Source organism: Passer domesticus, chromosome 19 (genome assembly GCF_036417665.1).
Source record: "Passer domesticus isolate bPasDom1 chromosome 19, bPasDom1.hap1, whole genome shotgun sequence".
NCBI classification, from domain to species: Eukaryota; Metazoa; Chordata; class Aves; order Passeriformes; family Passeridae; genus Passer; species Passer domesticus.
Window position 1 is genome coordinate 5126047 of NC_087492.1, and position 15279 is coordinate 5141325.

The 15279-nt window shown below is 48.6% G+C and overlaps 1 protein-coding gene across 1 annotated transcript in view; it reads right to left on the reverse strand.

Annotated features, from left to right (window-relative positions):
- The window catches only part of LOC135283797 (leucine-rich repeat-containing protein 75A-like), a 57856-nt gene that overhangs the window by 25037 nt on the left and 17540 nt on the right, over positions 1–15279 (reverse strand). The window contains exon 2 of the mRNA XM_064394900.1: positions 10288–10416. Coding sequence (XP_064250970.1) covers positions 10288–10416 — 129 coding nt within the window. The remainder of the gene's footprint in view (positions 1–10287; positions 10417–15279) is intronic.

A 15279-nucleotide genomic window follows, 5' to 3' on the forward strand; every position in this document is an offset into this window, starting at 1 on the left:
AGAGAGCAAATCCCCAGGGACTGGAGTTGGGGTTTGGAAAGGATGAGAGCAAAGTACAGAGGGAACGTGGAAATTGTGTCTGAGCCCCATGTGTGAGAGCTTCACACCCTGTGAGATCCCCAAAGCGGGAATGGACACCCCAAACACTCCAGGGACCCCCTGGTCTCAGGAGTCAGGGAGGGAAAGCGGTGTCCAGCACCCCCAGTGCACAGAGGATGAACCCCAGAAGCCCAGGACAGAGCTCTGCCCACCCCACACCTGCAGCTGCAGCCCCAAAACGGCTTTTCCTGCTCCCCCCGGCTTTAATGGGATCCGAATTTACGACTCTTCCTTTTTGATGCTGTCACGAGGGGCTGAAGTCATCTAATGATTTTCTGCTTTGCTTCTCCCCTTCCCTTTCTTCTTCTTTTTGTCCCTCCCCCCTCTGCTTTCAGAGCGTGGGGTTGAGCTCAGCCTATTGTTGCTTGCAGACATCTGTGCTGCAGCCAGTCCCAGATTTCTCTCTGGAAGTCCTAATGGGGTTTTCTCCAGCAAATCCTGTGAGATCAGGAGGTGGGAAAAGATTTAAATCCACCATTCCCCAAAAACATCCCAAGAACCAGGAGGTGAATGCAGGGATTGGTGACTGTTTCTACCTACAACCCCATCCAGGTGTGCAGGGGAGGATCCACCCCAAATCCCAAACCTCAAATCCCAAATCCCTCCTCCTGCATGGCTGAGTTCCTTGGGTAAGGCATGAAAAATCCCCCTGAAAGAGCTCTCCAGGGAGGTGTCCTTAAAAAATCACCACGAGGGTGTTCAGGCTCCTCTGGGAAGAGGATTTTGTGTGTGAGGATGAGGGATGATGTGGGTGATTCCCAAAGGGAAGCAGATGTTGGCATAGTGGAGTGATAGATCCCAAAAATAAATTCTAAATAAAGTGACAACGTGGCTTTAGGGCTGATCAATTTGACCACCCCATAGCTCAGAGCAGAAAAGCTTTTGAAAATAAATCATGTCTGGTTTAATTCAAATTAGAGGAGGAACTTAAGCAATTTAATAAAGGCCATTTTAATAAGAATGAGGGGGGGTTTTGGTCATATTTTGCAATGATCACTGAGGAGCCACAGGGCTTACACACAGTCAGAGCCCAGCATCAAATCAGATCCTGCATCACCTAGTTCAGGAGGGTTTTCATCTCAAACTACCCCAAATGTTAGGAAATCCTGGTAGTTTGTGGGAAATCCTACTGAGAGAATGTTAAAAGATGCACAGATACAGAAATAAAAGACATAAAAGCTGCACAGAAACAATGCAAACCCAGCAAACAGCTCCAGATGCTGTTTGGATAGGGAATGCTGTTCACAGCAGAAACCTCACTCCCTTCCTTCTGGTTTGCTTGGATAGAGGTTTTACCACAAAAAATTCCCTCTTAAATAAGGTAAAAGAGGAAAAAGAGGTAAAAGAGGTATAATCTGATTAAAATTTCCCTCTTGGGAAGGTAAAAAATGAAAAAAAAAGAAGGTAAAAGAGGAAAAAGAGCTAAAATCGGGAGTATCATAAATAAAAGCAAAATAAAAAGGGCTTTTTTTTTAAGGAGGAGAAGAACCAATCTTCTATCAAGCAAAAATTAAACTTTGATAAAACCTTATTAGAAACCCCACTAAATGTCCCATCCAGCAGAACCCTTTTTGCAAAGGAAGGAAAATTTTGGAGATGCTGATGAGAAAACTCACCCCATCCATCACCTGGCAAATCCCAAAGCCACCTACAAAACCATCCAGGGAAATTCCAAACCCAGGTCTGCAGGTAAGGACTGCACAACAAACTGAAAAAGGTAGGAATAATTAAAGGTGGTGGCTGTAATTAGCTGCAGGGCAGGGTGAGAATACAGACCCTGAGCAGCACTTCTGGCCCTTCACCACCTTTCTGGAGCAGCCTGGCACTCTGGCAGCTGAAGGTGTCCTGGAGCAGATGGCAGGGGCTCCGTGCCAGGGCAAAATTAACATTTTGTGGAGTCCTGCTTGACAGCAGCATAAAACTCAATGAGGGGGAAAGGCAGCAACTGGTGCAAAATGGGATTGGGCAGGAGGGGCCTGCAGGGACAGCCAGGCTGTCACCTGTCCAGAAGGTCCCATTAACCCTTGGCTTTCAGCACATTAACCCAACACTGAGCATGGCAATTGTTTTAACGTCATGATTAATAAAAAAGCCCCATCCTGTGATTCCAGGCAAATCTAGCAAAGCTGGAAACCCCAAATGAGTGGGAGTGTCACAGCTCCCCATCATCTCCTGGCTGCAGGGATGGGGTTGGTGGTCACCTCCCCTCAGCACCAGCCAGGTTCATTCTTGAGCTCTCAGGAGAGGATTTGCTCCTTTTCAACTCTTAAAATTCCAGTTCTGCCATCGCAAACCCCTGGGCTTGTGAGGTTTGAGGTTTTATCAGATCCCACCAGCACTGAGTGCTCACTTAGGACAACCACAGAGCACCAAGGAGCCAGCAATTAAACCCTGAATTAGCCCAAATTAGCTGCAGCAGTGGCAGAGCACTGAAAGGCAAAATCTGTAGAACCAAAGGGAAGGAATGGAAGCCAGTTTTGCACATTTCCCCCCAATCTGCTTTGCTGAAAGGCCAAAGTGCAAAGCCTCAGCCTCGGTGTTGACACACCGAAATGAAAAGCAATGTACAATAGGGCTTATCAAGAGAGGCAGAAGCAGGAGATGAATGGGATTGCAGCAGCTCAGGAAGTTGTTCCAAAGGATCCTGGAGTAATATTGCACTTGGACTTCAGAGAAGCAATTAGAGAAGGCAATAAAATCCGAGGTGATATACGGCCCTGAGGGGAACATGGAAGATAAAATTGCAAAAAAAAAATAATATCAACATCTTCCCTGAGAGCTGCTGAGGGTACCCAGCTCTGCTTCCGCAGCAAAGGAGGAATGGGAGCAGGGTGGGGAATGGCAGGGAGGTGTGTGCTGGATTTCCCTGCTCTGTGAGGCCCTAAAATCCTGCCTGAGGTGGCAGGAGGCCTTGCAGCATCCCCACTCCTGATAAACTGGACCCACATGATTGCTACAAACAAAGTCATTATGGGAAGATCACTTAGATGCCACTGGAAAGGTCACTGGAGCAACTAAATTTTAATGCTAAATCCAAATGTATCCTACTGATAGAGCTGCCATGAAACAAAGGGAGCAGCTAAAAATCCGGGAGGGATTCCTCTGGATTTACTCATTACTCTGGAAATATCTCAGCAAACAACAGGTTAATCCTTGCAGCTGGTGCATTACAGAAAAAGAGCAAAACACCCGAGGAGCTGCTGCTGGAATCAGAGTGCTCAGGGGATGATGGCACTCTCAGGAAAGGGAATGAAATCTTGATTTAAATGAGGATCAATTGGGCATTACTATGCACTTCATGTCACCCCATTCACTTTTCTTGTTTCACTTTGTATCAATTTTGTTTTATTTTTGAAATTTCATTTCTTTTGTTTCTCTTCTGTCTCTTTGTTTACCTTTATTCCCTGATTTTAGAGAATTCAATGGGAATATTTTTTGATCCTTTTCACTGCACTCATTTCCTCTCAGTGTATTTGGTTGTAGCCACTCCATTTCAAATTTTCTGGGGTTTTTTCAATTTCATTTTGTCTTGATCATATCTCCTTTCCGGAGTGTTTGTTCCACTCTGTCCTCTGATTTCAAGATTTCATTCCCTTTCCTGAAAGATGGCACTGCCTTCCCCCTCAGCACACACAGGGAAGATGAAATCCAGAGGAAAATTGGCATTTCTCAGGAAAAATCCCCCTTGGAACCGCAGGTCTCATCCCAGCAGGCACCACTCACCCTCCTCTGTCCCCTCTGCTCCCAGGATGAAACCAGATGTGGCTTTTTGGGTTATTTATGTCCCAAATTCAGCACATCCCAGAGAGCCTTTCCCAGCCTGGCTCAGCTGGGATCCCACGGGAAGCAGAGCCCAGCGCAGCCCCCCATGGCTGCAGGAGTGTCCCTGGGATGTTTCTGTCCTTCCCTGGGATATTTCTGTCCTTCCCTGGGATATTTCTGACCTTCCCTGGGGGTTCTGAGCCCGGGGAGCCTGGGGAGGGATGGCAGGACCCCCTCCCATCCAGGGATGTCAATCCCAGGGAAAGGGCACAGGGCTCAGCTCCACTCATGAACCACCTCTGCTCTGCAGGCACAGCACAAGTGGGCATTTTCCGAATTTTTTAAAGGGAAGAAGAGGTGAGGAATGAGCAGTGGAGGGTATCCAAGCTGTCCCAGGAAAGCTCCGGGATGCAGCGGGGCTGGAGGGAGCAGATGTGAAAACACGGCTGCAGACGCAGGAGCTGCGCTGGGGCTGTCCCGGCAGGAAGGATGGCAAGGGCAGAAAGGAAAGTGACAGAGAAATCAGGAGGATGTAGCAAATTACCCAACGACTGCGGAGCTCTTTGAAGATGGGAAGGGTGGGTAAAGCTCTTGGAAATCCCCAAATAGCCCAAACTGGGAGATAATCGCTTGCTGGACTTTGGCCAGGAATCCCAGTCCCTGCCATCGAGGAAGAGCAATCACTGGAAAGCCTCCTGGCACCTTCCCTATTTACAAAAACTGTTTGCTTTTATTTCTTTATTTTATTTTATTTTATTCCCTAATAGAGGGTGCCTCCCCTCTGGAAGGAGCCATCACCTGGTGCTTCTCAGGGAAAGGAGAGCACATCCTGCCCCTGGGGTGACCCAGAGGGGGTTCAGAAGACCCCCAGGGTCCTGAGCCACCCCAAATCTGGGGGAAAGCATCTCTGCCCTGTGGCACAGCCAAACCAATCCTGTTTTTAACCTTTTAATTATCCAACCCATGCGATGGTGCCCATCACCCACAGCTGGTGTCACCAAGATGCTCTCAGGGAAGAAACAGGGGAGGATGAGCACATCCCTTGCTGCATGATGTGGCACCTGACATTTGGGAGGCACTGCAAAAATCCATCTCCAGGCTGATAAAAATCCACCCTGTGGCATTTCCAGAGCTTTGCAGATGGTTGGGAAAGGTCGTCCTGTTATTATGGGAGCTGAGCAAAAAGGGGGCTTGGCAATTCTGCCAGCTGGCTTTGAGATTTTGGGCTTAAGCAACCCAAAAAGGGATCAGAAAGATGAAAAGTTTGATAAAAGTCACCTTGGCCATGCTGGGCTGGTTAATGGTTGGACTTGATGATGTGAAATCTTTTCCAGCCTAAATGATTTTATGATCAGAGTGTGATTAACTGGTCACGTTTCCAATTTCATATGGAAATGGGGAGCACTGTCTGGGAGGGACAAGGATCCAGGGGCTTCCTTGCACCCCACAGCGTTTGGACAAAGGAGGATCAGGCAGGGCTCAGGTCCCATTTCACACAAAAAGCCAGTAAATTCCCAGTAGTGGCACCATCACAGCCCATCCAGACCTTGCCATTATTCCCTTTTAGATTTCATGCTTACAACCCCTGCAAAGTGTAATTTCCTCCCATTTCCCAGGCACTCAGCTCAGCTTCAGCTCTCACACAAAAGCTTTAGGGGAGGAACATCTCTCTTTTTGCAGGGCAAATAGCAGGATATCAAGTCAGCAAAGAACCAGAGCTGCCATCAGTGGGGTCTGAGCTTTCCAGATTTCTCCTTCTTCAGGACATCTTCAAATTCTCCAGATGTCCTGAACACCCACAAAAGAGGGATCTTCACACTTGAAGCAAGACCAGCAAAAACAAAACCAAAAATACCCAGAAAGAGCCATTATTACAGAATTAAGTTGAATCCTCATCATCCCCTCTCCTTTTATATAATATTTTGGGGGTTTAGAGGGGTTTTGTTCATAGATCAGCTCCTTTTATGATGTTTCTTAAAGCACAAAACAAATAATACCCAGTGTTCTCATAGCCCTTTGGAATCTGAGAGCTGTGTGGGATTTTCCTTGCACACCTCAGAGCAAAAGGGGAAGGTAAAAATCTCACTGGGGTTGACAAGATCACCCTGAGCTGGAGTGTCCCTCAACGTGGCACCACTTCATACCTATAATTTCATCCCATAAGGCTGAAAACCAAATTTGACATCACGAATTTGGAATGATAATTTGAATTCCAGCTCAAATAATAACACATGTGGCAGAGGAGCTGGATTATGGGGATATTTATTGGGGATCAAGGCCCTGAGCTGGTGGTCATGGTGCCCTGGTTATCTTCATCCTGCACAAACTGAGGTTATTAATACACTTTTAGCCACATGGCACAGCACAGAGGGATGGTAAATAAGAAGAAAAATGCTCATTTTTGCCCTGGACAGAAATAACGCATTTTAGAAAATGCAGGACATAAAACCTCAGTATCATTTGTAAGTTAAGTCTATACCCCACAGGGCTGAAGGAGGGTTAGAAATAAATTATTCCATCCAGGTCACAACAACCACTTTTCTTCTCCGTGTTTTGTTTTCATGGGTGACAGCTCATGGAATCAAAGCTAACCTGAAAACCTGATCAGTTTAGAGCTCAGGCAGGGAAAGTTATCAGAGCCAGGGATGTGGCCACACAGAAATTGCTCAAATGACAGGAAAACATCCACTCAGGGCAAAATCCACTTTGCTTCCACTCTCCAGCTGCTTTGAAGAGCTTTAAAAACTCTCCCTGTCCCCATTTACCTTGAATTTCAGTGGGGGAGATGAGGATAATGTTCCCTATTGCACACACCAGGGAATTATCTCAATCCCAAATTGAGATATTTGCCCAAATCCCCTCCCCTGTGTTTGAACAGGGTCACATCTTCCACCAGAGGCCTGGGAGGAGCTGCTGCCCAGGAGGGGCAGGAGAATGGCAGGCAAAGCTGGATTTTGGGATGGGGCTTTGCTAAGCTGCTCTGCCAGCCTTGCCCTGGCACCAAGCAGCAGGATGGGGATCAGCAAAGCCAAAATCTCACTCTGGGCAGCCTTCAGGGCCTGGAGGAGCTTCCAGGTACATCCCAGGGGTTGCAGTGAAACAGCACAAGGGCACAAGCCCCAAACCAGCCTTGCTCAAGGCTCCACTTTCCCTTTCCCCCAGCGCTTATCCCAAATCCAACAAGTCCCCAGGCTGGAGGGAAGCCTGACTCACTCCCTATCACAGCCATCAGTCATCCACACACGTGGCTTTGGTGTGTGGAAAAAAAGGAATTGCTTTAATTTTCCAATAGTTCAGGGCCAGATATCCCTGCTGGCACGGAGAGCTGTGAATTTTTCACGGGGGCCCTTCGCTCCTTACTCAAAGTTTGTGTTTTCAGCTCCTTCCCACTGCAAACCAGAGCAGCTGCAGGAGACTTGCTGCAGTCCCACACCACATGGCTTTGCTGGGGTGTTTTGTCCCCTTTTCCTGGCCATGGGGACAGGCAGACATCACCCTGAGGGCTGAGGGCAGCACCCACTGATTCCTGGCACTGGGTTTTGGGAAATGGCTTTGGAGCTCAGCTGCTCTCCAAGGAACCTTTCCACAAGGAGAGAGGCAGGGAGATAAAAGACTGGCCATGGGAGAGAAGACACTTGTTCAGATGTCTTTGATCCCCCTTTCCTTGCTGGAAAGCTTCCTGCACAATCTGAGTTTCCTGAACAGCAAATCTGCCCCTTGCGAGGCCTCAGGAACCCCAAAGGTGACAAGAGCTGCACTCCAGGATCTGGTTTTCCTTGAACAGCGTTAAACACATCTGTAATGGGACCAAATCCAACCCCTGACTTCCAAAGGATCTGGAAAGGAGTTTTTCCTTGGCTCCTTTCACACCCCAGCCCTCGGGCCAGGCTGGGACCTCAGCAGGGCCTGGGAGCAGCAATCCAGCCCTGCACCACTGCCTGGACACCCACACAAAGCTCACCCAAACACTTCCACCTGCCAGATTCCTCCTTCACAGCACTCCAGCCTCCTCCAGCACAAGTTACAGCTTTTGGGTTGGATTTGCTGGCTGGAATCAGCATCCCCATGCTGGGGAGCCCAGGCCAAGTTTTCCTGGCCATACAGACTCAGGCCGTGTTTACCCAGGGCTTGGAAAAATGATTCAACTTTTATTTTAGCTCAGAGGAGAGACCAAGGGGTCACCTTTAAGCTAAGGGTGGTATAAATAGAAGCTGAGTGAAAAAAGCAATGTACAGAGAGTCAGGAGAGCCTCTCCAGGAGGGAGGAGGGAAGCAGGACCCCATAACCCTGAGCGGGGACATATTTTAAAGAGAAGGTTAACAGGGACCAGGGTCCAGGTCAGCTCCATCCACCTCTGGATGGATAAGGACAAGCTCCCAGCTGCCTCAACATATATATTTATGTATATTTGTGGCACAGGATGCAGAGTAAAAGCCAAAACTTCAGCAGCACTCCTGGCCCTGAGTGTTCTGCTCTCACACATCATGCCAAGCCTCTGTCAAAGTGAAGTAAGTCTGGGGGAAGAGAGGGCTGGGAGCTGGAAAATAACCCTGGTGACTAAAGCATGCAACTTTCTGGGGACTTACAGAACATCAGTATCTCAGGAAAGCACCATGAAACACTGGGATGAAGTTACTTTTCACTCAGCTGCCAAAAAAAAAAAGGGTTTAAAGCGCAGCCAGTGGCACCCAAACCTGAGCAAGGCAAAGCCACCAGTGAGGAGCTGCAGCACAGCCCTGCTGCTGCTGGAGTTGCTCTCTGTCACCTGAACAACTCCTGCTTCCTTCTCCAAGGCAGCAGCAATCCATCCATCCCATCACCCATCCATCCATCCATCCATCCATCCATCCATCCATCCATCCATCCATCCATCCATCCATCCATCCATCCATCCATCCCTGGTGTGGTGCTCTGAGCTGTGCAAAGGATGTGGAGAGCACCAAGGACATCCTGAAAGCCTTTCCTGCAGAGTGAGAGCCTCAGTGCTGCACAGGCTGATTCATTTGGGGTTTTCCCAGCACAGAATCCCAGGATGGTCACGCTGGAAGGCCCAAATTTCCCAGCACATGGCACAGGACTGTGTCCAGACAGCTCTGGGATCTCCCCAGGGAAGGGAGGCTCCACACTCCACACCTCCTCTGGACAATCAGCTCCAGCTCTCACCTGCACAGGGAAGAAATTATTTCTCATTTTCAGGTGGAGCTTCCTGGGCATCAGTTCCTGCCCGTTCCTCCTATCCCACTGCTGGGTCCCTGCACACAGGAACAGTCAGGGATGAGGGTCCCTCTCAGCATCTCCTCTCCAGGCTGAACAGCCCCAGCTCCCTCAGCCTTTCCTTGTCAGAGATGCTCCAGTCCCTTCATCCTCTTTGTCCCTCTACTCTGGCCCCACTCCAGGAGCTCCTCTTGCTCTGAGGAGCCCAGAACTGGACACAGCTGTCCAGATGTGCCTCACAGGGCTGAGCAGAGGAATGAGGACTTTGCATCTCCCTGCTTACCCTGGCACTGCCTCCTCCACAGCCTTTGGTGCCAAAAGAAACCTGCAGGGGCACAAGGGAGAGCAGGAGCTCCACACCCTCGGGGTGTTTTTATGGGGAATGCAGAGCTCTCCTCCCATGGCTCAGCCTCAGGAGGAGAAACCAGCTTAGTCACAGTGCTCTGGAAAAGGACAACCTCAGCAGGGGAGCGGGGCCTCTCCGCCTGGAAACGCGCCCGGCACGAGAGCAGCTTTCTCCACTTTCCCAGCTCATGGGGGAGGAGGAAGGAAAGGATCTTATTCTCCACAGGAAAAGGGATCCATGGATATCCCTGCACAGCACAGGGGTGTGGCTCCATCTCCATCTCATGCTGTAGGACATGGACAGCCATCCTTGTCTCTGGAGGTGGAGATTCGGGTCCCTGGGGTCCTCTCCACCCTTCCCAGCACCTTTACTGAGAGCAGAGAGTTTCATGAAGCCCTTCAGAGTCAGACTCACACCACAGCCCAGGCAGACACAGCCCCAACAGCACCTTTGTGGCTTTGCCTCACAACACGAAATAAATCTGTAAATGCTTTAAAAAAAAAAAAAAAAAGCAATTTCCCTCCTTTTCAAACACTGGTGGAGGCTATAAGTGAGTAAAACATCCACAAGAAGCAGCAGTGAATGACTCCATCCCTTCAGATGCTCTCACAGGAAATTAAAGACCTGTTATTAGCAGCAAACACAGGAGAGTGATGCCTGCAGGTCCATCCACCCATGGATGATCCCTTGCCACACACAAGCCAAAAGGAGTACCAACATTAGTCAAATATCACTCGTTCAGCTCAAAAACCTGATCCTCTTGGTCCAGACCCACCCAGACCTGGGAGGATTTTCCCCTGGCACTCCACATTCCCAGTTTGCCAAGGCAGCACAGCCCCAGAGCGTGAGGAGACCGTGGCACCTACTGGTTTGGGGCAGTGGATGTATCTTGCCAGGCTGATGATGAGGTCGTGGGTGATGGGATCCACCAGGTTTCGGAAGCTGGCGTAACGATACAGGACATCATCCAGAGAGGTGGACTCCATCCCTAAATCCTGCAGAAACAGGGCAAAGGAGCAAGGTTAGGTGGGATAGAAAAGCCAGTGGCTCTTAAAAGTCAGCCCTCACTGGAGGAGAAGCCAAGGAGGAAATGATCCCCAGCAGCTCCCACTGAAAATGCTGCTGGAGGGTTTTTGTTTTTCCTGCAGTTTTGGTGACCAAGAGAAGGAAGGGACACCTTGTGTCACCTTGAGGGAAGCTGCACTCCCAGCCTTCACCTGCTCTGCAAAGAGGCTTTAGGGCTGCAGGATCAGTGTCATTAACTCACTGAGTTAATGACACCCTTGCAACGGGGTAAAATCCAAGATGACCCCGGGGAACATCACACAGAGCTGCAACTGGAGAATAAATGCAGCACTGGAGGAGTTCTGGGGCTGCTGTGCACAGGGAGGGAGGAAGGAGCCTAAAACTACAGCACTGGGAACAGGAGGATGGATTGGAGGGAGGGAAGAGCAAAATGCTGGGTTAGGCTGGCTGGGAAGGAGTGGAAGCTGTGCCTCTGGAGATGGACAAGGTGGTGTCAGGAGCAGTTCAGGTGGAGCTGATCCTGCCCCAGGGACCTCCTGAGTCCTCTCCAGGGCTGCTTTATATAGTTTGTAATTCTTAGACTGAATAATGTGAGGAATTTTAGCAGAGAACTCCCCGCATGGAATACATCAGTGCACAGGGATGGGGAGGGGAAGGGTTATACACAGTGTGCTCCTTTCACCTCAAATATATTTATGTGTATAATACCCAAATAATCTTTTTATTCCTTTTTGAACTTCTTTTACTTCCCGTGGAGCTGGTGGCAGCCGGCACAACAAATTTCCTTTTGACAAACACAAGCCAATAACAGCTTGGCACCGTGCAATAAATTAAAGCTTGTCCTGAGCTCAGAGATGCTTCAGCCCCAAAAACCCCAGGGGAAGGCACAGTGCTTGTAGGTGTGGATGCTCTCTGATTTCAGACAGGTTGAAAATAAACAACTACACTTAAAAAAAAAATCCACTATGCCTTCAGACACAACAGCCCGAGGGATCTCACATTACAGCAATTACAGCTCAGGCCACAAACGAGGTGACAAGTGTTTATCCCACTGGTTTCTTCGGTATTTTTAGGATCAACCCTGCAGCACTGCCTGAGTTAACACCAACTCCTTGACTGCAAACGGGTTATTTAGTAAAAAAAGAGCCGAGGCAGTTAAAAAACACACACGTGTGAGGCTGCCCTGTTGGGAAAATCAAGTGGCCAAACTGATTTCTGGTCTGTCTCACAGCTTCTGCCAAATTACTATTTACAACTTATAAAAATTATATTATATTATACAAATTACATGTATTATATTGCACAAATTACTATTTACAAATTTATACAAATTATTATTTTTGTACTTTAAAAAAAAGAATCTAAGAGTGGAGAGACCTTGGGCTCCTTTGCAAGAGGAAGAAGAAATAGAAATTGTGCAGGGAGGTGCTCAGAGGAAACTCCCACTTTTCCAGGGAGAGAAGCACCACCAGCAGCATGGATGTCACATTCCCAGTTTGGTGAAGCCCAGCATTAGGATCAAGCAAACATCAGATAAAAGCTGGATTTGGTGCATGATCTATGGCAAACACCAGGAATTACCAGAGGGCCAATCTGGGGACCTGGGACAACTCACTGGGACCTCTCAGAATCAAACCAGGCTCAGCTTCTTGCCCCTTCAAGCATCTCAAAGCTCTTCACCATTTTTTCCTCAGCTAAAATGAAAATGTCCAGCTCATAAACCAGAGAATTTCTCCTCCCCTCTCCTGGGAGAACTTTTCATTTTCCACATGGAGCATTCCCTCCTGGTACTCACATTTTTTAGGCACAGATTTCTTTCTCAGCTGCTCCCCAAACCTCTCTGCCACACCAGCATTGTCTCTTTTCCACCACACACAATATTTTAAAGCCTCTGAAGGCTGAAACTTGTTCGAGGCCAAGTGATGAGCTCATCTGCAATTTAATAACTTAACACCAGTTCATGCTGTCAGCAGCAAATCACCCATCACTGGCTTTGCAGAAAACGCCCAGCATCTGGCTCCAGCCACTTTTTTTCAGCACGTTCCTTTTTCCCAGGGGATTTTACCTGGATGGCAAGTGCAGATTTCAAATAAATAAGGGTTTAAAGTGATGGGATTTATGAGCCAGGCATGGCTTCCTCAGGACAGATTTGAGGGGTGTTCAGGAGTGGATCCAAACCCCTGAACTCTGCTGGGGTGCTTTGTCCAAGTGTGGCAGGAAAATGGGAACATCTCTGCAGTAAAAAAGAGAATTTTCAAACAGAAATCACCCATGACTTCTCTGCAGTTTATCCCATTTGTTTCCAGCTTCAGGAAGCTGAAAGGCAAACCATTGATCCATCCTTATTCACTGGAAGGAAAATTTCCTGCCACCAACCAGCTGAGCCTCCACGGGAGACTTCTGCAAATCTAGCAGTGTAAAGCTATCAGGTTAAAAAAAATAAAAAAAATCCAACCACCTACTCCACTTTGAGGGGTGAATTTGAAATTTATACCCAAAAAGCCAGCAGAAAAATGTAACATGTCCTTCCAGCAGCCAGCAATAGAAATTCTACAGCCATGAAAGGTATAAAAAAACCCCAATTATTTTTGAAAATAAAACCCCAAGCCCAGTGAGAGGCACAGGGATGCTGTGCCCAATCTGTTCTTTGCAGCAAAACTCACAAAAACAGCTCTTTTCCCCAAAACCTCAGAGCTCACCCATCACTCTCCAGGCCAACATCACCCAAGGAAAACATCTGGGAGCTGCATCCCCAACTTTTCTTTCCCTCATGTAAAACAATTTCTTACTCCTTTCTGCTGTCCAAAACTGCAGCTCCCAGCCTTTGGAAGCTCCAAGTTGTGTTTCCAGCATCCCCCAAGCCACACAGAGCCATAACCAACCACTGCCAAGCCCATTTTTGCTTATTAAACTATTTATCACTGCAAATTGAATTGTAATTAGGGGAAAATGCAGCAGGTCCCTGTGAGGAGTCATTGAGAAAGCAGCTTCTGCTGTTGTTGTTTTCACTAACACCGAGTTATTGCTGCCCAAATGAGGTTCCTGTGCAAAAAAAACCCTCATCACAGCTGCTCACAAATATCCCAAGAGCTGCTGGTTTGGCCAGCACCTCTTCCAAAACTCCTTTATCTCCACTAAATTCAGGGCAGCATCCTGAATTTCCAAGCAGGGAGGCTGGTGTTGTAAACAAGAGTCAGGCACTGGAGGAAGGAAGGATGAATTCAGTGTTCCATCCATCAGCTGCTCCAAGTTACCTGGGAAAAATGATTCCAGCAGGTGGGAGCAGTGTGGGGAGGGAGGTCAGCTCAGAGAGCGGGGTGGGATGTGACTCAGCCCTGTGTTTTTCTGGATGCTGGACACAACCTCTGTCCCGTGAGGAAAATCCAACCACTTCCCCCTACTCTTCCCCAAAAAGATTGTTAAGGCAGGAATTGATTTCTGGTTGAGAGAAGAGTAGAGCACCCCAAAGGTAATGATGTCACAGCATATTTTGGGACAAAAACCAGCCCTGAGCAACACAGAGATGATCAAATTTGCACTTTTGGGGAGGGCAGGCAGCATTTGGGAGCTCAGCACACCTGCAAGGGGGGTCCCAAAAGCCACCCTGGGAACCTCCACACAAACCAGCAACTGCTTCTGCAGACTTCATGTCCAACCCACCAGCCTGGAGTAAAATCAGAGTTTAAATATGTGGGGTATTTTCTGTTTCACAGAGTTAATATCAGTTTGGGAGCCACAAATGGCTCATTCAAGCACCGAGGGTGCAGTGAGAGAAGGGAGTTGATGCTTCAGGGAAGGAGAAAATATTTCCCTGGCAGACTGACTCAAATAATAAATGGTGGCAGCTTGAACCCCCTCCAGGAGGCTGGAATTGGAGGAACTTGGAGAGATGGATTAATGGGCAGAGATGTGATGCTGCCAGCCAGATAATAAACAACTGAGAATAGGAGATTTGCAGAAAAATGCTCTTTTATTTCATACTGCCAGGCAAAGGCAATGAGTCCTACTGGAATTTGGCCAGATCACAGTTAAGATTTCTTCAGGAGAGTGCCTGTGGATGTTTAATGAGGATGGCCTCAGCTCTGCTGATTTACAGAGCCCCTGGGATCCCAGGAAAAGCTTGGAAGTTGTGTTTGGGTAAGGCAACTCCAGGATTTGCTTTGAAAAACTCCAACAACTCCCATCCACCACTGCCCTTAACCAACTCTGCCTTGAGCTCACCAAATCTCATCCACTCATCCCTCCTAAAGCAGCAGGAGCTGCCCAAATCCTGGTTTTCCATCCAAGCCTGGGGCTGGGGCTCCAGCTGGGGCTCCAGCCCCAAGCCAGGATCCTGCTGGCCATGCAGGGCTGCACCAGATGGCTCCTGGTGGCACTTGTCACTTATCCCTGCTGCTCCCAGATGGATGGGTGACAGCCCAGCCTGCCAGAGGCACAAGAGACTCTTGAGAGCCCTCCCAAGGAGAGTGGTGCCACAAAGTTTTCCCCCTGCAAAGGGAAGAGGCAGAAAAAGCTGCAGGTCAAGGAGGATTTGAGCAAAGCACAGCTGAGGGGTCACTCTCCCACCCCCTCGGCTCCTGGGAGCCAGCTCCACCCAGAGCCCCACACATTCCTGGCTAAAACCCAAAGGAAAAGGTTCATGCATCAACCCTGCACAACACCCACCCTGTTAACTCCAGTCTGGCTGCTGGGCCTCCTATTCACAGCTCTGCAGTGAAGAATTACATGAAAATATAACCAATTTTATCAAATCTGCCATTTCCATCCTCGTGTGTCTGCCCGAAGAGCTTCCCAGGTGCTGCCTGGAGTATCCAAACCACAGGTCAGGAGCA